The 22738-nt window shown below is 39.6% G+C and overlaps 1 protein-coding gene across 8 annotated transcripts in view; it reads left to right on the top strand.

Annotated features, from left to right (window-relative positions):
• The window catches only part of GRIP1 (glutamate receptor interacting protein 1), a 328966-nt gene that overhangs the window by 282945 nt on the left and 23283 nt on the right, over positions 1–22738 (top strand). For 5 of the 8 annotated variants that reach the window (XM_055712779.1, XM_055712781.1, XM_027809456.2 and 2 more), the window contains exons 10-15: positions 1629–1784; positions 6939–7125; positions 7920–8065; positions 9649–9729; positions 17798–17867; positions 18121–18266. In XM_055712779.1, the coding sequence (XP_055568754.1) occupies positions 1629–1784; positions 6939–7125; positions 7920–8065; positions 9649–9729; positions 17798–17867; positions 18121–18266 (786 nt within the window). Of the gene's footprint in view, positions 1–782; positions 939–1628; positions 1785–6938; positions 7126–7919; positions 8066–9648; positions 9730–17797; positions 17868–18120; positions 18267–22738 lie in introns of all 8 variants that reach the window. The other 3 variants (XM_027809715.2, XM_055712782.1, XM_055712778.1) reach the window with 3 other exon arrangements.

The following is a 22738-nucleotide window of genomic DNA, read 5'->3' as shown; positions in this document are numbered from 1 at the left end:
ACATCAACTGAAATGCTTCCCATTTTCTTGGCAAGTACTGGCCTTCACTTTTGGCATATCCCAGGCTCCCCATATGTAGATTCAGCAGTCAAGTATGGTCTCCAATTTCATTCAGAAAAGGATCATTTTAAAGTTTTGAAGATCAAGTTTTTAAAAAAACATTAAATTGCACATCCAGCTAATCAATAAGAACTCTTTTCTTTAATAAACAGGCTTTGGGATAGAGTTTTTCTACTACTGACCCAGGGAAGTTGTTTACTGCACAGAATAGCATAATGCCAACAATAGATGGTGGCAAAATTGAAATGCCAATGCAGTAAAGTGAAATGACGGGCAAGTAAACATCTCCATTCCAGGCAGTGCTATATATAGTATGTGGTTGGCCTTTTTAGTGTAGAATGCAAGCAGAGACTTACTAACCTTCAGTTAGTGCTCATATGTGATACCTTAGTATTTTCTAAGGAAGTTTGTAATCTTAGCTCCTAAAGCCAGAGTGAGATTAGAAATTGATTAAGTACTTACCTTTTATAAAACAAATAAAAAAGCAAACCAAAAAAAACCAGTCAGAAACATGTATTCTGAGAAAAAAATATGATGTCTATTCCTCAAGTTAGCACCCCCGGTAAGAAGACAAGACCAGGTTATTTATTATTTTATTTTATTTTCAATTTATTTTCATTTTTGGACTTTTTTTTGTGTGTGTGTTTGTGCAGTTCAGTTACTTTTCCCTCTTCTCTGGTCCTTTTGTTTTCTGATTTTCCATCATCCCTTCATGCGGGCAGTGAAGGTTCAAAGAAGCAGCAGGCAACTTACCTGGGATTCGTGTGCCAACAGCCACAGCAGCCTCCTCACCTACCACCATTATAACACCTACCACCCTGACCATTGCAGGATGCCAGCCTTGAAATTCCAGAAAGCGCCTCCTCAAAAAAGCCTTCGTAATGTTCCACGCTTTTTCCTGCTGACGTATTCTCTCCTCCTCTTCTTACTCCTCCTCCTTCCCCTCTTCTTTCACTCATATTTTCCCCATTTCAGACACTAAAACCTTTTCAGTTTTATGGATGCTACACTTTTTCATAGCCACGCCGAGGTTATTTCTGACATTTTATGCCTTCTCTGTAACAAGGCAACCTTTGTAGACAGGAAAAGGCTTGAAAATTCTGAATGAATCAGCTCTTCTGCTATATGAGTAGATCATTAGATTTGAGTAGTGTATATAAAGCTTGACTTTTGAATGCAAAGCATTGCTCACAAATCTTTTGTCAGAAATCACCTACTACAAAAAGGCATTTCTAAAACTGGTGTATCTAGGCATATTGATCTGCATTGGTTCATGGATGTGTGTTGACAAATTTAATTTAATGCGCTTTGCCTGAAATAAGTTGTATACTATGAATGTACTATTTTTTATCTACAGTATCTTTATTACCTTCCAGCAGGTATTTTCATGAAATGCTGGCTATACTTTTACCTACGGTCACCTATGTGGTTTAATGTCTTTGTTACTGGAAACACACAAACCATTCCTGTGCATCATACACATTGTTTGATCTGTTGATGAGTTATAGATGTGCCGCACTCTTCCGTGGAGACTGAGTGCTGTTTGCCAAGTGTTTGATTTCTTACAGCAGCTTTGGTGTCTTCATCCTTCTCTCCTACCTCCATGAGTGCATACAGCCTGAGTTCCCTGAACATGGGGACATTACCTCGCAGCCTCTACTCCACCAGCCCACGTGGGACAATGATGAGGCGGAAGATGAAAAAGAAGGACTTCAAAAGCTCCTGTAGGTGGTAACAGCATTTGCTCAAAATGTGCAGTGAATGGGTGAAAGAGGGGGAAGATACAGAAAAAAGGTACAAAGTGCCTTAATTAATATATATACACACACTAGGCAGAAGAGAGAACAATTGGAGTTCGTGTTAGTTGTAGGGAAACATCAGCATTAAAATACTTGTCCAGTGCTACAATGAGATGAGTAGAGGCCATGCAGCTTAACTATCTCATGTGAAATATATAAAGCAATGTTTTCTTCAGACAATTCTGGAAGAGTTTGTTATACCGTTAGTGAAGTGATTTTCAAATTCCCTTTTCCACTCTTGCTGTTTCCATCAGGGAATAGAATTCATAGCTGAGTAGTCAAAAACAGATTGCTGGTAAGCTCAACCAACTATCACATTACAGAAGGAGAAGAGCTTGCCACAGTACCTCCTAGGTAGTTTTAATGTTTACATCTACACCATAACCTGCACAGTCATTTTTGTGAGGAAGAGTGACAAATAACAGCAAAGACTAAATAGCCTTCTTTCTGACTACTCTCTGGAATTCAAAGCATGGATTTCCCGTGAGTCAGTAATTTCCCAAGCCAGGGTAGATATATTTCAGGCTGTTCCACTTTGCATATTGCTGGGCCGGAGAGTATGGCTGCATCAGCACTTTGTTTCCCAGACTCCATGTAAGTGCCACCTCTCCTTTTGGCTTGTCCATCTTTGTGTGGTCCTCAGCAGCTCAGTTCCTCCAGAGCAGGGAGGTGAGAACTGCTCTCTAAATCATCCGCTCTGGCTAATAATGCTCACAGGTCGGCTCTGGAAAAAACGAACTGATGTGCATCACAGTGCTGCTGCCTGTATTAACGATTTCCCATGGTCATATAGCAAAAGCGGAGCAAACCAGCAGCCTCCAACTAAAGCCAGTCACTGTGCAGTTGTGAGAAAACATTTGAGAAAGGAACTGAGGTTTTGCTTTCTTGCAGTTTTTTGTTGTTTCCATGTTCTTTTTTTTTAAAGCAAGTATTTTTACATAACATTTGCCTGAAAGTGCATTTCTGGTTTTTAATCTGTTCAGCCATTTTTTACAGCTCATTTATTGACATGTTAGCTTTTAATGCATTCTTTTGGGTCATGGGGAGATAGTGTGTCCATCCATGCTATGGTATCACTAGGGGTCCAGCTCTTAGGTGTCCTCATGTGCACGTGAGAAACAGTAGTAATGTTATACTAATAGTAATTGTTTTGAATAGTAAAATAATGCAGATGCAAAAAATAGTTCTTTGATTGTACTATAACTGTTCCATCCAAAAAAGGACTGCAATCCTGCAAAGCTAATCCTGTTACGTATCTTAGAGACAGCTGTTACTTGTTAAATTTTTCAGATATTTTTCTTTCAAGGAAGCCTTGCCCTTGAAATTTGCTGTCCTGCAAAAGCTCAAAACAAGACCAGTGACATTAGATTTAAATGGGACAGTTACATAAGCACTGTAGCTCACCTGAAAGATTCCTCAAGTCAGAAGGCCCTGGGGATGACGGGCTGCTGTGATTAAACAAATCTCCAACCAGGAGGAATTGGGATGAGGCTTTGTTGTGGGGTAGTTTATACACATTTGCATGGTGAGGTCTGGATATAATGCATTACAAAATATGTGGAACTGGCCCCATCACTGACTGAGTCTGTGCCTCATTATGAACAGTGACTGCATCAGCAACCGTGAATCAGAACTGGCTGGCCAGCCACGCTTGCTGGCACTTTCTGTGAGCTTGCTTTTCAGCCCATGCCAAGTTCCTTACTCCTGTGGCTAGACTTACACCCATAGTTGTGACTGCAGTAACAGCCAACATAAGAGACCCACACTGGACTGAATGTGCTAGAAGTGACCGTTGTAGAGAGTGGTCCTGTACCCTTTCACCATCCATCAACAGGGCTTGGAAAACCTTGCCTCTCTCCCTTTGTGTGGGAGACTCATGAGAACCAGGTAGCATCAACAGCTGTCCTTTTTGTAGAAAAGGAATAGCGCACTCTCTTGATTTTAGTGTGATTTATTTTTTTTAATCCAATGGGATTATTTGAGGGTTTTATTATTGTAACTTTTAATAAATCTTTTAGGAATGTCATTCGGGAAGAAAAGGGTGTAGTGGTGAAGGGTGCCATAAAGTTTACAATACCGTTTGTTTAGAAAAAGCTGCATAACTTAATGTGATCATGCCAAAATTCATGATGAAGTGTGATGGTACAATGGGTTACAAGACTTTTATGGCCATGATTTTACAATCATTGCGTTAGTTACATAGATCTTTCCAAACATGTGGCTGTAAAAATTGAAGGTATGCCCTGCTGTCACGAGCTTTATTTATGCCACTTGTTTTCAATTTTTATTCTTTCTCTGCTTGTTTGTTTGTTTGTTTGTTTGAAAGTATGGTATTCATTGTGGACACACTTAGATTATTGCTTGGTTAAAGTTTAAATCCTGAAGCACTTTGTAATAGGTCCATATTAGTACTTGAAAGTGAGACATAATTTTATACCAACTTACTTGATAGTTACTAGGGCTGCACATCTGGTAGAAATTAGAGAGGGTTTTAGACATACACGGGTGCTGTTTTCTCAGCACATCCAAGCTAGCAGCTACCAGGAAGAATAGTGTATGTTTTGCAGTTTCTCAGAAGTCAGAGCAGGAGACTGCAGGCATAATAATCCATATACGTACCTTTAAATACATCTTGCTCTGCTTCTCATACGGCTGCAGGAATAAGAGTAACAAGTACATAATCTTCAAATTCAGGATTATTATTTACATAACTGCAGAGCATATAGTAAACCAGCCCCCATGACTGTTGCTAAGAGTTGGATGAAAACTATTGCAAGTATGCTAAAATGTACACCTAGCAGTAGCAGCCAGGGTTCACTGAAACTACATATACATCCATACCCCCTTTTAAAATCAATAACGCTGCCGTCTGGCCTGTAAAACTTTGAATCCGTCAAGCAGCCAAAAAAATGACAGTGTTTCTTGCTGTAATTGTTGTTGAGTTACAAACCCCAACACACTCTAAGTCATGGGTTTGGGTACCTGTGACATTTTATACAGGCTTAGCAGACAGCTAGTGTTACATGATTCTCATCTCTGCTTTTCTTGTTCCTGTTTCATTTTGTTTTGGAATGGGGGGAGTTCCTAACTGTCTCTTTTCAGTATCCACATCGTAAAAATATTTATCAGAGTGAGTTTTAAATCACACAAATGGTGACTTAATTTCCCAGTGAATTAAAACCTCAGCTGTCCTAAAAGTTGAAATAAATGTTGTGAGACCTTCAGGTTCCTGGTAGGGCATTAGATAAAGAGTAAGAAGGTTACAGAGTTAGCTAGATGCCTGCTGCACTGGGGGAATGGACACATAAGTGATGGGAAAGATACGGTTAACAAGTAATTAATTGTATGACTTAAAGAAAGGGGAAATGGAACTTTTCTGAGCTTGGATGCCCTAAATTTAGACATTTCTAGAAGGTGTGTTAGGGCATCTGGTACTATATTAACTTTGAATTTATCTGGTTTAGTCATATTTTAGCCTTTGCCGTGCTGAGGGCTGGAGAAACCTATTTCTCACAAGCAATAAACACTAAAGCTGGTGGGCATTTCTAAGAACAGATTACTACTATTTTAATTTGGGTATGAACATTTCTTACTGAGTCCAGATAAAAGAAACAGTAAGAAGGAAGCTGTTGAGAAACGGAAATAATACACAGATCTTAGAAAGGAAAACTACAAAAAGATATGAGTGACAATTCACAGTAATTTAGAAGCCAGTTTCAGAGTTGAAAGGAGCTTTGCTGGGAGAAAACAGAAACTCAAGAGGTTTTTGGCAAGTGAAACGTTTGCAACAACTGTCATTGCCAACTGTACCACATTAATCAGATTTTATACTAAATATTTCACAGCAAAAGGCTAATGCTTGTAGCCCCAACATGCGGGGAATACTTAGACAACCTCTGACATCTTTGTACAGCTGTTCCAATATTATCTATATTGTAAAAACAAGAACTAATTGTTTCCCAGATCTAAAAAAAAAAATTCACAGTTAAACAGTCCCTCAGATAAACCATGAACTTTTATCTAATTTTTAGTAGCAATTGCAGGCAGAAATGGGTCTTGAAGGAAATTAGAGGTGGAGAAGTAATGGCTTATAACCTATAAATATGATGTATAAAAATGGCTTATAAATCTGTAAATAAATTTATAACATGAAAACATCCCAAATCCCTGACGTTGGAGGATTATTGTAACTTTACTGGTCTGAACAGGAATTGAAAAACTCCAGCTGTCTGTGTATGACATAACGAAAGACAGTAGTTTGTCACTGGGGGAATTCGAACAATTATACAATCGACATTTAGGCAGAGATCAAGCAGTCTCCTTCTTTCAAAGGTAATTGCATTGAATCTCAATGTTGGTTGTATCTCCATTTGTTCTGTAATGTGTCCTATTCAGAACAAGAGTGAGAACAGTGGGTGTAAATCAGGAGTACAGAAGTAGCTGCCTGTGTTTATCACAAAAGAATCCCCCAGTTCCTCTGAGAGACACCAAAGAACTTTTTTCCTCACAGTCTCTTGAGATATACTGGTTGCTAAAACAGAGAGGTTTGTTCAGCTTGCTTATACTACCCAGTTAGCCTGACAAATTGCTGATGTGTAGTAAACATGCAAAGGAAGGCATCCTTATTTCTTGCAAGCAAGCCTGGGCCATGTGCTTTGTTGCTAATAGCAATGCATTGCTGTGAGATGTTCAAAAGAGTTTGTGGGAATCAGCTTGAATAATAGCTGGGCTTGCGCCTCTTCATTCCCTTAGCTGCTGTGAAAAATCTGCTCATCCACGCCTCAAACCTAATGCAAACAGAATTTAAGAATGTTCTGAGATTTTTGGGGTGGGGGTGTCAAACACATTTGTTTTACTCACTGTAAGAACTATCTTTTTGCATTCTAACATACAACCAGATGTTTTCTATTCTCTTGTATGTCAAAACCATTTATACATAATTTATAAACTTCAGTCTAAATTGACTTTAAAAGAGATGTTTTGTTGACTATGTTTATCGTACACATCAATTTTCTCAAAAAGCTATGGAATTTCTGCCGTGTTTGAATGTCTTTCCTCTTGGTCTGCTTTGTTTTATAGTGTCTTTAGCCTCTAGCACTGTTGGTTTGGCTGGGCAGGTCGTCCACACTGAAACCACAGAAGTAGTGCTGACTGCTGACCCCATAGTCGGGTTTGGGATACAGCTCCAGGGTAGCGTGTTTGCTACTGAGACCTTGTCTTCTCCACCTCTCATTTCCTATATCGAGTCTGACAGTCCGGCAGAAAGGTGAGGTTCTTTCAGCTGACTGCTGAGTGTGTTCTGGTGGGCATTCCCTGGGGTTCTTGAGGCTTGTTGCTTTTCATTTGTGACAAATTGCAGGGCCTTGCTCAGTGGAAGTGTGGCAGGTAGTAAACTGTTCTGACAATGATATTTCATGTGCTTGATCAGCTATAAGAAGAATGACAAGCACCAGTGTTTTTATCACCCAGAGTCCTCCAGCAGGAGACTGGAAGCTATATTCATGCAAAAGCAAAAAAAAAAAAAAAAAAAAAAATCAGAAACATCACTGAAGTCAAAATAGTGATAATCCAATGTGCAATGGCAGAGGCCATGTCCCCCTCTGTTCAGTTTTGGTATAGAACCAAATCTTAGGGAGTATCAGAATTTTGACTTAGTAATGATTTCATTGCAGCATTTCAGTTGCATTTATATGCTTCTGTACGTCTTCAGTCATGGCATGAGAACTATAGTAGCTGCATAGGCAAGTGCTAACTGCCATTACAGAGCTGCAACACCTGTAGCCCAGAGGCAGGGGTGATGCCCAAGGATGGAGTGGAGGCATGAAGGCTGTGCCCCTTCTTCCTGGGTCCCAGAACCTAGAGAGCACAGTCCATGCTGGGAGTGCTTGGTAGTGTCTTGGTGCAAAGGGGCAGCAGCAGCTTTTGTCCCTCTCTGTGCCTGGGTGGCCTGTTGAGCTGCTGTGCCACACTTCCCCTTCAAGGCTAAGCTGAATGTGTTTAATATTGCTGGTTCTGGTAACATGCACATCTGATGGTTGTTTTGTATCATTGTGTACCAAGGTGTGGGGTGCTGCAGATAGGAGACAGAATAGTGGCAATAAACGGGATCCCGACAGAAGACAGCACGTTTGATGAGGCCAATCAACTGCTCAGAGACTCCTCTATCACCAACAAGGTCACTTTGGAAATAGAATTTGATGTTGCAGGTATGAATGTGCTGTTATTCTGTCTTGCAAGAAAAGTGAAGGAATAAATCCCAAGTACATTCTCACATATACACCATTCAGTTTTCTAGTGACCTGTCTGAAATGTGTCTTTTTGTACAGCTTGCTCATTTCATCTAGCCCTGCAGTGTGCTTCAGAACGCAAACAGAAATGACAAGTCCTGTAATAAGGTCTGGTGACAGTCCCTCCTCTGAGTTATTTCCAGACATTTTTTCTGCCCTGAGATAGAAATACTCTGCTGAGCAGAGACAATTCCTCTACAGGCCAGCTAATGAAATGTTTTACTAGACAGAAAAGGATTATAAAAGGGTGGATAAGCAGAAAACTCTGAGGAGTTTCACTTACAGTATCTCAAATCAACAATCTAAATAAAATAATAGAAACTGAATTAATAAAAGCCAGAAAAATAACTGTTAACGTTGCTGCTGAGTCTTTACTATTACTCATGGATTTCCTTTCTTCTGTAATGTGCTTAAGCATACAGAATACACCTATAAAATCACAAAATGTGTAAACCAAACAAGAACACCTTATGTATGTGCACTACTCCACTATTTAAATAATAAAAACTTTTAAGACTTCATCTGACAGTAGCTCTGAAGTCATGACAATGTCAGATGTTCTGTATTTTGAATAGTGTGATTATTGTTAATGGTGTTATAAATTGTGATATCAAAAGCAGGCTAAAGGTTCCTAGAGCAATTCTGTATAAACTTTAGTATGCATGCAACTAGTATAATGTTAAAAAAAAAAAAAAGGCCAAGTACAATATGTACATTCATGTACCTAGGAAATATTAAAAAATAAGAAAACCAAATAATGAGAAAGTAATTTACATACACCTGAAGTCACATGTATTTCAATCCCTGGACTTGTTTGTGCTGTTCCCGTTTGCTCCATGACAGCAAACTCATACTCATAGTTAGACACCTCTGCCACATGTATGTTTAAATGCTTCCATAGCTGTAATTTCAATCATTTTCAAGCCAAGGCTGAAACTTTTGGAAGCTGTGATGCCAAAAGTCAGCATTCAAATACAGTGCTGTTTATTCCAATTTTTTTTGCCTTCAGCTCCAAGCACTTCTCAGTTAGTGATGTTTTGTTTCCTTTTCTTCCTAGTAGAAATAAAATCCATGGCAGTTACCTTAGTGGATAGTTTAAAAAGTGTTAGACCTACAGCAAAAAAGGCCTGAATTCCTAAAGACTTGATCTCCTGTACTTTTAATTAAAAGTTATCTGCCAGCACTAAAATTTTCATGTGTGATCACAGAACTTGCATATGAGCTAAAAACCTGCAGTCTCAGCTGGCTGCTGGCCCATGCAATCTTCATAAATTCAGTTAAATCTTAAAAAAAGTTGAGTTACCATGAAATTACCCATAGAGGTATAAATCATACTTCATATGTCCTACTTCCTTCACTTCTGTGAAACGCAGCACCTGTGTTGCATCTGTGGTTTGTGATGCTGATGGGATTTCATCAACTTACACGTATAGTGTAAATACATGCAGTTGGAGTTGCTGTGCCTTAACAAATTATCTAATACTTTAAATATTATTTTATAGAATCAGTTATACCAAGCAGTGGAACATTTCATGTAAAACTACCAAAGAAGCATAATGTGGAACTTGGCATCACCATAAGTTGTAAGTGAAAATACTTATTTTTAAGACCACATTTATGGGATAATCTGCAGGTAACAGGTCCTGTAGCTATAGACTCATGTTTGTTTTGGTATAAACTTCTTTTTCCTTTTTCTTGAAAGGGATGATTAGCAGTGCTCTGTCTCTGGTGAAATACCATCCTGTAACAGATTTATACTCCCCTTCAAGTAGTTAAAGAAGCCAGAAGTTCACCAGCCTAAAGCTTGACCTATTCCTTCATGCATAGCACATACTTCACTCCCATTAAAATTCTTCAGGGAAAAGAAAAAATGATAAAAGTAGTTAATAGAATTAGGCCCATCCAAAAGTATTTCCATAGCTGGGAAGTTTAAGGCAAAGTCTGTCCTGGTCTCCCACAGGCTCTTGAACAGAATCCCGCTGAACTCAAGGGTTCTCATAGGGATGAGGATCCACATACGTGGAGTTAGTTTCTGCTTCAGCATGCAGAGTCTGAAGATACATCCTCAGCCTGTAGAACTAGTGGGCAGTCCTAAATGTGCAGGTCACATAGCAAAATCCCCTTTCACTAGGGTTTTCAGGGATTGCTAAAGAAGATAACCAGGGTCTGCATTAGTCTATTTCTCAACAAGTATTTATTACTGTTGTTTGAAATCAAAGTGTTTCTATACTTCTTTATTTTGGGAGCAGACAGTAAACACTGTGTTAGGACTGGATTTTGATGAGGTAAAGTCCAGCATGCCGAGTCCAGCCCTTGATGGAAGGAAGAGCAATCCGTATCAGAGTTAATGGGCTTGTCTTTAATGTACTTAACAACAGTGCAGAATCTGGTCTCATCAGAATTAACATTCCTTTATGGTTGTGGCCTCAGACTATTAGTCTTTCTTTGGAATTACTCATGTGTCTCAGGGGAAGATTGTGCTTATATTCACAAAGCTTTTACCAGCACAATGGAATAAGGTTAATCAAAAGTACAGCAGGGAATTCAGTGCTAAGAATTACATCTGAGGAACAAATGAGAGACACGGCAAGCCTGTTCGCTTGCATTGCACACTTGAATGAGTAGTTGTCGGACTCTGTAAGATGTAATGTGATGCTTGAAGCAAAATCATAGGTCTACATGTATTGGTGCAAATGAAAATATTGAGAAATGAGAAAACCTGCAGAGAAGCTGTTCTATTTAAATGTTATTCTTCGGATTGGTAATGGTTTGTAGGATTATTGTAAAAATATGGTCTTCCTAGTAATTTGATTTGTGCTGCTTTTTGGAATTCAGACATCTTGTACTTTTTTTTCTGTCTGTAGGAGTAAACTTTGAATGGGAAGCTAATGTTCTTGGGATTTAGTATTAAGCAATCCTCTTCCAAACTCTGCATACCTTCCTGACTTGGAACTTAATTCCAGAAGGTGGTACTTTATGAAATTAGTGCTTTATACAATCAGGGTGACACCTGATTGGTCTTAGCTCTCCTCCTCTGAGTATACTGCAGTATCTTTAGTACTTAAATTAAATGACCTGTTATATATATAATAATCCCACTTATTAGTAGTATTTAATGCATGTGAAATGTGTCTAGGATTAATTATTTATTTGATTTGAAAGGATTTATAGTAATACTGAAAGTTTGTATATTTGCTTGGTAGAACTTTTGAATTGCTGCATTTCATGGTTGCTTTTCAGTGCTTTGGTCTGTCCTACCTAATTAACTTCTAAATGAGGCAGTGTGATTTGAAGAATAGAAGTGTTTTATATTCACTTTGTCAGGTTTTTGTCAGGGCTTTTTAGCACATTACCATGCCATTCATTACTGATACTGCCAGAAAGCTGTATGATTTCTTTTCAAAAACAAATACTAAGGAAAACTCGGCAGAGTTGGGATATGACCAGTCTTAAACAAGGGTGATTGAGAAAATGAGGTTTATTCACTTTTGGGCTTGATCTGTTTAAGTGCTAGAGACCTGTTTCATCCCCTCTCTTCACAATGTAGTGGGGTTAATGATGAGTGAGAAGGTGCTGTCTCTATAAAAACATTACAGAGAAATGCCTGTCTTGCTTTCCATATCCCCAGTTTAGTTTGGGATTTGGATGAGAAAGTCAGGAAATGACCTGACGTGACAGACAAGACAGCCGTTTTTGGTCAGAAGGGAAACATAAGCCTCACCTCAGGTTGGCACCTGAATATATACCTGTTTTTAAGTCCAAGAGTCTCCTAAGTCAGCTGTTAGAAGGCAAACATCCTGGAAGAGGAATTTAGTTTTCTTTCTTTGTGTAGTTTTCCTTGGTAATAACCACCAAGTGTGCCTGCATGGAATTACAGCCAAGTACTTGAAGGGATATCTGAGGTGACATACAACTCTTTCGACACTTAAGCTAATTCATGGTCTTTGAAAAACATGACATGTAATAGGGTAAGTGACTAAGCTTCTCTTAGTTTCAGATCTATTAATGAAAGAAAAAAAGCAAAACAAGAAAAATTTCAAAATCTCCTTAGACAGAAGAAAGCCCTAGAAAGTCAGACAGAAGCAAGTTTCATGAGCGTCATTATTAATGTTAATACAGGCACTGAATTTTGGATAGTGCACGGCAGTTACCTTGCAATGTGCTGGCCTTGCCCCTTGCTGCCTTCACACACGTACTGGACTTCTGTCATCCTTCTCTTATCTCTGCAGTATCTTTCTAATCTTCCCATTAACAGCTACTTACACTCAATAAAGACCTGATTTCATAGTTTGCAAGTATAAGTGACTATATATTTCATACTTCATTTTCATCATTTTCACACCCAGTTACCTGGTTGGAGCAATTAGAATGTCTGAGTTCTTATAATTATATAATCCAAATAAAGCATGACGCAGCAGTGTCTGTGTGTGATTATGGTTTTATAACAGAACCAGTCCCTGGAAGAAGGATGGCTTTCAAGTAGATCTAGTAGTGTTCAAATCTATTTCAATTTATTTGCCAGTGACATTGATTTTAGACCATGTAATGGAATATAGATTTATTTTTTTTTCAAAAGGTACATTTCTGTGCCACTAGCTACTTTATCATAGACTAATATTTTTTAAATACATTGAATGAAGTCTGAGAAAATGACTTACTAGTACAGTCTGGTAATTGCAGTTAACAGCCCTTTTTTTTCCCTTGTCTGTCTTTCTTAAGTAAGATTCTAATATCCTTACTGGTAATGAACTGCAGCACCTTGTTTCATAAATAATCTCTCTGAAGCTAATGGTATTACTCAAGGAAAAGAAACTGCAAAGCTGTTAAGAATATCAGAATTTCACCCAAACGATCGTCAGTTCTTCTAAAGTCATTTTACTAGCAGCTATACTGTAGTCTGCTTTATTGCTTTCTTATTTCATCAGAAACAAGCTACGTAAATATCTACAGATATTTAGCGTTAACTATGAGAACTTACTTTCTAAAGCATGTTTCTGTATATTTTGAGATTTCATCTAGCAAACCCAAATTCATTTTGCAATGTTATAAGTAATTATTTTCAAGATGGGGCCTGAAGAATCAGGTTTCTCAGCTGCTCCACATGTACCAATACTTAAGGAACAAAACAGCTACATCAGTCTAATTTTAAAAAGCTCTTTTATCTGTTTAGTAATCATAATATTTTTAGAAAGCCTAGTAGCTGTAAAGTAGCATTGTGGATAAGTGGACTGACTTTGTCCATCCCATGAGCATTTTCCTCTGCTTGTTCAGTTTGTTCAGAGTTTGACTGAACTCTAAAACTTGAAGCCAGGCTGATTCTAGTGAGTGAGTTTGGGATAGGTGGTAAGTGCAACGTCCACCCCAAAACTTTGTCTTTTTTCTTTGGGTTAGTAAGCAATTAAGAAAGCAGGGCTGTTTGAGGTTGGTGGGGGTTTTAACCTAATGATCTACAAAACTGACAGCACATCACTGAACTTGCTTTTAGGGGATAGGCAGGGGAAGTGTGTCTTTACTAGTAGAAGTTGTGTAGGGGCCTGGGACAGAGACCTAGGATCACAGAATAATTTAAAGAGAGAGAATGAACAGCTTGCTAAAGATCAGCCTTCCAGTTGCAACACTAAATTTAATACCTGGACAACTTTATGCACCCTTCAGTCCACTTCTAGTTCATCGTACAGACTGTGTAAGTTCTCTACAAAAGCTCAATAGTAGGTAGACTAATAGCTGGACCAGGGAGGAGAAAAGATGAGATCTTCAGTGGACAAGCAGAATGGGACAAGGAGAGAAAATGAGTGGAGAGCCGTAACAGGGAGACAGCAGACGAGGGGAGAGGCTGAGGTGTGATCAGGAGTAGGGGAAGCTGGGACCTGAACAAGAAGGCTGGACATGGGTGAGTGGTAAAGTCCTTTGGTTTTAATTACTACTTAAAACCAAAAATAAGTGAAGCATAGAAATGGAGACTTAAAGCTGTACAGTCTCACTTCAAACTTGTGTTAATTCTTGAGGATATCTTGTTTTAATTAAGGGGTCAAATACTGCTTTCTCACTGGGACTCTTGCTTCTCTGCTCTCTGGGGTGTGTATACAGTGGTGTGTATCAAAGGGGATGGGGCCTGCGTAATGAATGAGGTGAAGGATTGTAGAAAGAAAAAGGTGATCTCATGGTCAAGGTGGTTTAATGCTACCCTAGAGAAATCAGGGGTTTTTTTCCTTTTCTCAGCAATACAGTTGTGCTGTGAAGAGTCATTTCACGGGATTGGGGGGGGGGCGCGGGGGGGGGGGAGAGAATTTCCACAGATGGCTACTTGATTTTCTGTGGAAACTGTTGAGAACCTGGGGTCACACTTGCAGAAATGCTGAGCATCTGCAGCTGTTGCTGAAAGTGCCAGTAGTTGTGCTTTGGACTTAGAAGCTGTTAGATACTACAAACTATTGTGAGACCTAAAGGCATGGATATCTCAAATTGCTCACTGAAAATTGTCATACTTTGACCTAGATGTTCCTATGTTTCCTTTCCTCATCTGTAAAATCAGGATAACAGTAATCAATGTTCTTGCTGGGGACAGTATCTGTTTGCTAGTGTTTGGGAGGCAATCTTAGGCTGTGGTGATATGCAGTACAAAAGTTCAGGAGGAAATTAATGATTTTATCTCTGCAACACAACTTGAATACTTTGTAGTATGTCATGAGCATTGAACAAGAATAAAACAAAGTGTGGTGTAGCTGCTTATTAAGAGCTTGTCAGCATGGGGGGATTCATTTCACACTGAGCTGTGTTTGCTGCTTACAAAAAGGCTTTCATCCACCAGACACAATTAATAGCCCAGGATAACTGACAAAATACTGCTGGGTTCACACTTACTCAGTTTGAAAATGTAATAACTTTGTGTGCAATATCATAGCCTTTGCATCCCCATGACTCTGGCTTGAAACTTTGAGCTCTTTCCACCATTTTGGTTCCTTCTGTCTTCTTTTTGGAACAATAATGGACTGTCTTCTTTAGTACTGGTAATTTTTTTTTAGAGCAGTTTCATAATAACTATATCAATAGTCAAATCTCAAACTGCAGACATTGTACAGTGGTTGGCACATAACCTCAGGGATTTATAAGGCAACCTAGAGTGTAAAACCATAGAATTAAAAAATAAAGTTCATCAAAGTGTTACTTTAAAATTTTAACAAGATACTAACTCGTGAAACAAATCCAAAGAATTCAAGTAAATATGGAACAGTTGTATAAAGTACAGTTGACCCGTGGCAGGACAGTGTGAGAAACAAGCTCTGAAAATAAGAAAAAAGGACATGGACCTGTTGAAGCAAGTCCAGAGGAAGGCCACGAAGATGATCATAGGGCTGGATCACCTCTCTTATGAAGACAGGCTGAGAGAGCTGGGGTTGTTCAGCCTGGAGAAGAGGAGGCTCTGAGGACACTTTATAGCAGCCTTCTAGTAGTTAAAGGGGGCTTATAAGAAAGATGAGGACAGGCTTTTTACAGGGGCCTGTAGCGACAGGTCAAGGGGTAATGGTGTAAACTTAAAAGATGGTAGGTAGATTTAGATTAGAAATTAGGAAGAAACTCTTTACTGTGAGGGTGATGAGTCACCTAGAACAGGTTGCCCAGAGAAGCTGTGGCTGCCCCATCCCTGGAAGTGTTCAAGGCCAGGCTGGATGGGGCTGTGAGCAGCCTGGTCTAGTGGAAGGTGTCTCTGCCCATAGCAGGGGGGTTAGAACTAGATGATCTGTAAGGTCCCTTCCAACCTAAACCATTCAATGATTCTATGAAAATTACATGTCTTAAAAAAAGTAAATTGCTATTCTTTAAATTGCAACATAGACGTTTCCTGAAAGTGTGCTGTTTCAGACAAGTTTCTAAAAGTCCATTTACATCTGTCTTCTGCATTTGAAATATGGCCATTTAGCAGTTCTTAAACTGTTCCTTTGGACATTGAAAGGCTTTTTGGCCAGGGCAGCCAAGGTTAACAAGATCTGTTAGAATATTGTGTTGGGTATGTCATTATTAATACACCTTGTGGTTACTGTAGGTGAAGATGTGTCATTTTCCATCAAAGAGAAGAATTATGAGCTGCTAAAGTAACTGACATTAGAGTTTTGTAGGTGATCCTCCACTATGGGTAGCTTTTTAGGTGATTGTCGTTTAGGCATTGGAGCCTAATAGAAATCTACCTTCTGTGAATGAATGCGGAGCCCTCAATACACAGAGCAGAAATGGCTTGGGGCAGTAGAAGAGCCCTACAAGTGCAAAACCCATTAGTGCTTTCAGGAGAGCTCAGAGCCTTATACCGCGTGGCAAGGTTTTAACATTAGCACACTCTTGTTAACAACAGTCCCAGAAGTCAGTCTGTTCTGTGTTCACCACATGGGCTGCCTCCTGGCCAGAGCAGCTGTAGGGGACGTACTTCATGAAGGCAGAGAGCAGTTGTCTAAAAATGTATCTTTCATCACCCCTGAATTCTGAGCCCACTGCTTACCGTATCAGATCTTCAGTGCAGTCTTCTGTCAGCAAATGGATGAACCCTCCAAAACAATACATTCAGTGAAGGTGCTCCGAGAAACAGTCCTCTGGAAGCAGTCAGTGATCACTGTCTTCCTCTGGGGTAGTTAACTGCTTCCTATGCAACCAGAAGGCAAGCAAAATTGGTAAGCAGATTTCCTGGGCAAGGGAAGCTTGTTGAATACTTTTGCACAAGTCAGTAAAGAATTGCAATTACTGGCATTGTAGAGCAGAGCATACTTGTAACCATGATGGACAGATAGAAAATTCAAAGTTGCATCAGGTACCTCCTAGAGGTGAGTTAGGTGTGCAAGGAGAGGCCTGGTGGGGATTTTACTAATGTGACCGTTGCTGGAATTGTGGGAGAAAGTCCACGATGCTTAAGGCCTAGTATCAGTATAGAGGAGCGAGTTGACTCATCAAAAGAGGCACATGTTTACTTCAGAGGAAGCAGCGTGTCACAATGAAGCAAGCATCCGTGCGATGTGAGCCACATCTGTGCAGGTGTGGTAACTGTGTATCAGCCCAATGGCGTGTGTGGCCGCTACCCACACCATCTCTTATGGTGAAGTAGATTCCTCCTCCTCACCCAGGAAGCATTATCATCCTGTCTCTGCCTTAAGCACCGAATGAGACTGGAGTGGATGTAAAGAATGCGGACTGGCCCACTCTAGATATTTTGCCATAGCAGCTCTGTTGGGCAGGGATATAGTAAAACATGATTTATGATGGACAGAAATACTCTGGCAAAAGATCGGCATTAGTAGTTGTGCTGAAAGGTTCTACTGACAGAAAGTCTTCTTTCTGTGTTGTAGCTACACAACATAGGTTGCTGGACCTGTGTACTGCGATACCTTCGCGTGGTTCAGCCCAGGCCTAACCTAGAATTCAGACATATCAGGTTAAATTCACTTTGCACCAGTCACCTTAATTCTGGCATTTTCTAATTTTTGAGGAGTATGCAGTCTTACTAATATGCTGCTGATGATTGTATTCATGCATGTATAATTTAGGGAAGGGGAGGAATATCATACGGGTAAATAATGTGTATGAAGTTTTGATTTATGGACAGAATTAAGAATTAGCCCATCTGCATGTCTGGAATTAAAAACAGATACTTGTACGTATTCTTTATTACAGCTCCATCCAGTAGAAAACCAGGAGACCCTCTGGTTATTTCTGATATCAAGAAAGGAAGTGTTGCTCACAGGTAAGGCATTCAAGCTCCCATGAGAAATCCGTTTCCAGTGTGTAGCCAGCCAGACTCACGTTAAACAGAGGGAGCTTGTAAGAGACTGTGCTCTTTTTTTTTGTGAAAAACAGTCACAAATGAAAAGTCCAGCATATTAAGAAATAATTGTTTTTAAAAATCCATCTCATTTCTATAGTAATGTCCATACCATCTAAGATACCTTGCTTTAATGTTACTAGCATGTCATGTAAGCTTTTTTGCTTGTTCACAGAACGGGGACGCTGGAACTGGGTGATAAGTTGCTTGCAATAGATAACGTTCGACTTGACAATTGCTCAATGGAAGATGCTGTCCAGATCCTTCAGCACTGTGAGGACCTTGTAAAGTTAAAGATCCGCAAAGATGAAGATAATTCCGGTATTAGCAATAAGCCTCTTGTAGATTGTTGTGTATTTTCAGGATTTTTAGAACACAGAGTTGTTCTTTTGCACTTAATTTTTTTTCTAAACGTGGCTGATTTTTGCTAATGCTAATCAGAAAATGTCACACTAAAAAGAATTGTAATGGTATATAAAGTTTTAAATTTTCTCAGTGACTATATTGCCTGTAGGAGCTGCACTGGACAATGAGGTCTTCAGTTTTCTGGAAAGGCAATTTCCACTCAGGTGCAGCCATATAAGATTGATCTTATCTCAGCATATTGACATTTTCTCTGCTTTTAAGATTGGGATCATGGTTAGCAAAGCATAGGTCCGTGGGCCTCAGTTCTCCAGCAGAGTGGTGAAGTGCATGCTTTATCCATAAACTTACGAACTTGACTTCACTATGACTGTTCACACGCTTGAAGGTAAGTAGTACTTGACACTGTGCTGGATGGCTGACGGAGGAGCCATGTGTGATCAGCCCAGTGAAAGTAATGTAACGGAGCTGTGATCATATTGCACACCTACATCTATTAATATTCCTGGATCTTTCCCATTATGGATTCCTTAAAAGCAGAATTTCTACCTGGAGATAATAGAGTTCTGTTATGCATTCTAGTGGCAGTTAGGCAATTATAACTATCATCACTGCTAGGTTTTATTTTACAGTGTTACGCAAAAGCGTGAACTGTAGATTCATTTGTCTTAAGCTTTATACTATCTCACAGCAAAAAGGCACAGCCTGCCGCACTTTATTATTTCAAATCAAGTGCAACTCTTGATATGGTATTTAGACTTCTGCTAGAATGCTCTTTATCTTAATTGCTTTTGAAAGCAAACAGAAAGTATCTTCTCAGTATGATCAGTACAAAGCAAAGGTGGATGCATTTAGCACCTTGTGCAAATTGGCTTTGATCCAGCAAAGTGAACGGCTGCTGCTTGGCAGGGTATTGTGGTTAGGTCCCTGCAGGTGGGGAGGTGGTACCCATAATTGGTCCATCTTGGACACAGGCTCGCCAAACTGGCCATGGGCTGGACATCCAAAGGGGCACCCAACTGACAATTGCTTTGCAAAACTGAGCAAACCAGATACATTATGAAGAGTAGACTGCAACTGCCCTTGGCAGTTGACGTGAGATGTGCCTGTAGAAGGAAGTTTGAGGTTTCTCCTGCACAAGACAGTGTCTGTCTTTTAAGTGTTTGTAGCACCTGGGATCCCCCCTTCCCCTCATTTGGAAGATTTCTCATTAATAACCCTGCAGAGAAATTACCAACAGACTATAGAAGAGGGATGTGAGTTAGAGCCATGTAAAAGAAGTATTAACTTCTCCCATACTTTTAAATATTGTGCGTTTGTCCTGTATGTGTCATGTCATCCCCCGACTCCTCCTCACCTTGGGGACTTAATATTTTTCTAGGGCAGCTTCCATTTCCATTGGCATTGATACACATTTTCTGTTGCTGTCACTGAAATGTGCATTTCAGTGTCCATTCATGTTCCGTAACATCTTTGCTCTCTTAGGTATTGCACACCATGGTGGCTGGTACAGGTTTTGGTCTCAGGGGAATTCTTATTCCATGGTTTTCCTTTACACATTCACATTTCTTATTTTACAGTTACATCGTATATCTATATCAAGATTCTCACACAACTATAGTGTCTTATCCAGACATGGTTGGTGTAACTGAACAGATTCAAATGTAAATGGGCAGCTACTCAGAGACCTACTGAACAAAATTATCTATACAAATGGTTCTTTTAAGAGTTGACCAAGTGTCAAGGTGTAGTTGAAAGTATTTATAGCAGGTACTTTGAATTATTTCAGGTATATTTCAGGTACTTTGAAATCCTAAGTGAATTAATGCCTCCTGAAATGCTGAAGAAAAATTATTTTTAAAAACGGTGGCAAAACAGTAGCAAAGATGCAGCAAAAAGTGTACCTCAGTTAAAATATTTTTTTGTTTATTTGCCATTAGTTTATTTATGAAAGTCTGTTTTCACAAAGGGAAAAGAGGTACTTCTCAAACTCAACAGAAAATAATCATCAATAAATACCCCAAGAAAAGAAAATTGTGATGCTAACAGATGAGTGGGTGTGGAGCACTCCAAAACAGTTTCTAAATCACAGAATGAGATTAAGATTTAAACTCTTCTTAATTTTGCATGGCATGCTTTTTTGAGGAAGAGATGGCAAGGAGCAGGGGTTCTTCCTCCCTAGGTACTTGTTTCCATGTTGTCTTTCAAATTCTTTCTGTTTAGAATGATTTTTATGTATTTCTAGCTTCTAGCTCTTCTTCCTGCCTTCCACTTTTCCTTCCTTTACTGTCTTTCCAACTCCTCCCTTCTCCAGGCAGTTGTGTGTGTCTCAGAGCCGCCAGGGCAGGTGAGGCCAGCAGCAGGGTTGTACATGCTGTATGCTTCCCCAGACAGTGCTGCTCTTTGCCCTTCTGTCTGTGTTGATCAGATGTTACTCTGAAGAGCAGGAGGCTGGTGGACAGAGCAGAGGTGCTACAGCAGAGGGGCTACTGTCATTAAGTGTGGGTTTCCAAGAATTATCCACAGTTACATCATGAGAAAACAAAGATGGAAAATCTCAAAAACATGAGACCCGAAACGATGGTAGTCGGATTATATTTCCTCTTCAGGTGGAAGTATGTTTTCAGACTTTTTCTCTTTTCTTCTTTCCCTGTCAGCTTCCCAAATCAAGGGCAATTTTATCTCCTGATTAACCTCATGGCTACCGCCCTCTTTTGAATATCCGAGTTCTTCGTTTTCATGGCAAAACTGGCCTTCGTTGTGAATCCAGGCCACATGCATGCCATGCTCTTGGATAGCTCACATTGCTGCTGCCTGGAAAGAGCACCGGAGAGAACAGCATAGCGATTTGACATTTATCGCATTCTGCCATTAATTTTCTTAACTATGCCTAACCAGAAGTCAGACATAATGGACCGGTCTCCTTTCCAGTCATTCACTAAGATCAATAAACTTCCAGCTTTCATGTGGCAGGGCTGCTGTATGATTAATAACTTCTTACTCACTTACTGTTGATACTGGAGAACCATCAGTATTGTGTTGACCCTTAGCAAATACTGGCTATTACATTTTCTATTAGCTTCGTGGATTACTTGTCATCCTTCGGTTGAAGTCCTGTACCATGTCAACGCCACACTTGTGTAAACGTTGTCAAGCATTAGGTCCCAGGGGATCTGTTGTTGTTCCATAAATGCTCTAGAAAGCAAGCAAAAGCTGCCACTCTTCTGCTGTGCAGTGGCAGCTTACGTGACAGCCCGCTGTGTGCCGGCCAGAGGCTCCCAGTGGGGTCTTGGGAGTAAGGTGCTTCTGGAAAGAGCATGTCAGATAAAGTGTAGTTGATGTGAACTAGGCCAGAATGCTGATGATAATGCCCCAGGTAGGAATACAAGGCCAGCACTGGGCATGAAAATTCCAGTATTTTTTGCTGAATAAACGCCACTAATTCTTCTCTCTGTTGACTCTGTATGTGTACCATTTTCTTTGTGGATAGCTAGGGGGAAATAGGAGGGAAGCTAAAGGGCTAAGTTTTCAGCAAATTGAAAGCAACAAAGTAGCTCCAAAGATAACCAGTGTGTTGCCAGCTCTGCTTACAGGTACCACGTTCAGCATTAAAATAAAGCAACCTTTTGAACATTTGCTAGTGATGCAGATAACCTTTTTTCCTTTTAAGGTTTTTCTATCTACAGGAACAGAAATGGGAACATGTGAATTTTCTAACTTGTCTCATGTTAGTTCTAGTAACATACATGGAATGTGCATCCTAGACATTTTCCACACTCACTGAGCTGTTCAAAATGTCATTAGCCACTGATCTAGGAAGAGTGACCCCCCCAGGCCAGACATCCTGGCTGAATACCAATATCATAAAATGGGTGAGGGAGCATTTGTTCTTTTGATCTGAGGAGAAATCTGGTGGGTTACATTTTGAAATATCCCTTCACAACTCAAAGATACTGCAGTTGATTGCTCTCCTGCTGTGATATTTTTTTATAGTATGTAAAGAGCATGCACTGTATAAATACAGGAGCCTTTCTTGTTGCTACAACACCTGTTGGGTATTGTTTATGGAAAATACATTTTATTTAAGCTTACCCGGTGATACATTCCTCTCCATTTCTGATGATTGTTTGGAGAGACCAGAATTTCAAAATAATGCAAATTACTTCGTGCAATATAATGAAATCAATTCTAATGGAGTTATTATTCAACTTAGCTGATAATTCAGAAAATAGACGCTATTTCTGATTCTGTTACAAAAGCTTAAAACTTGTCTATCAAAAACATGGGATATATTTCAGGTTCTCTTTGTAAGAGAGCTCCTCATCTTACAATGACTAATGACTTTTCCCACGATTCTTTTAAGGAAGTTTGGTTTGAATACTTTTGAATTATCTTTGGTTCTAAATACCTTCCATTCAGTTCAAGAAACA

This window comes from Falco cherrug, chromosome 5 (assembly GCF_023634085.1).
Source record: "Falco cherrug isolate bFalChe1 chromosome 5, bFalChe1.pri, whole genome shotgun sequence".
In the NCBI taxonomy this organism is placed as follows: domain Eukaryota; kingdom Metazoa; phylum Chordata; class Aves; order Falconiformes; family Falconidae; genus Falco; species Falco cherrug.
The sequence above is the reverse complement of the archived record's forward strand: the minus strand, read 5'-3'. Positions and strand labels throughout refer to the sequence as shown.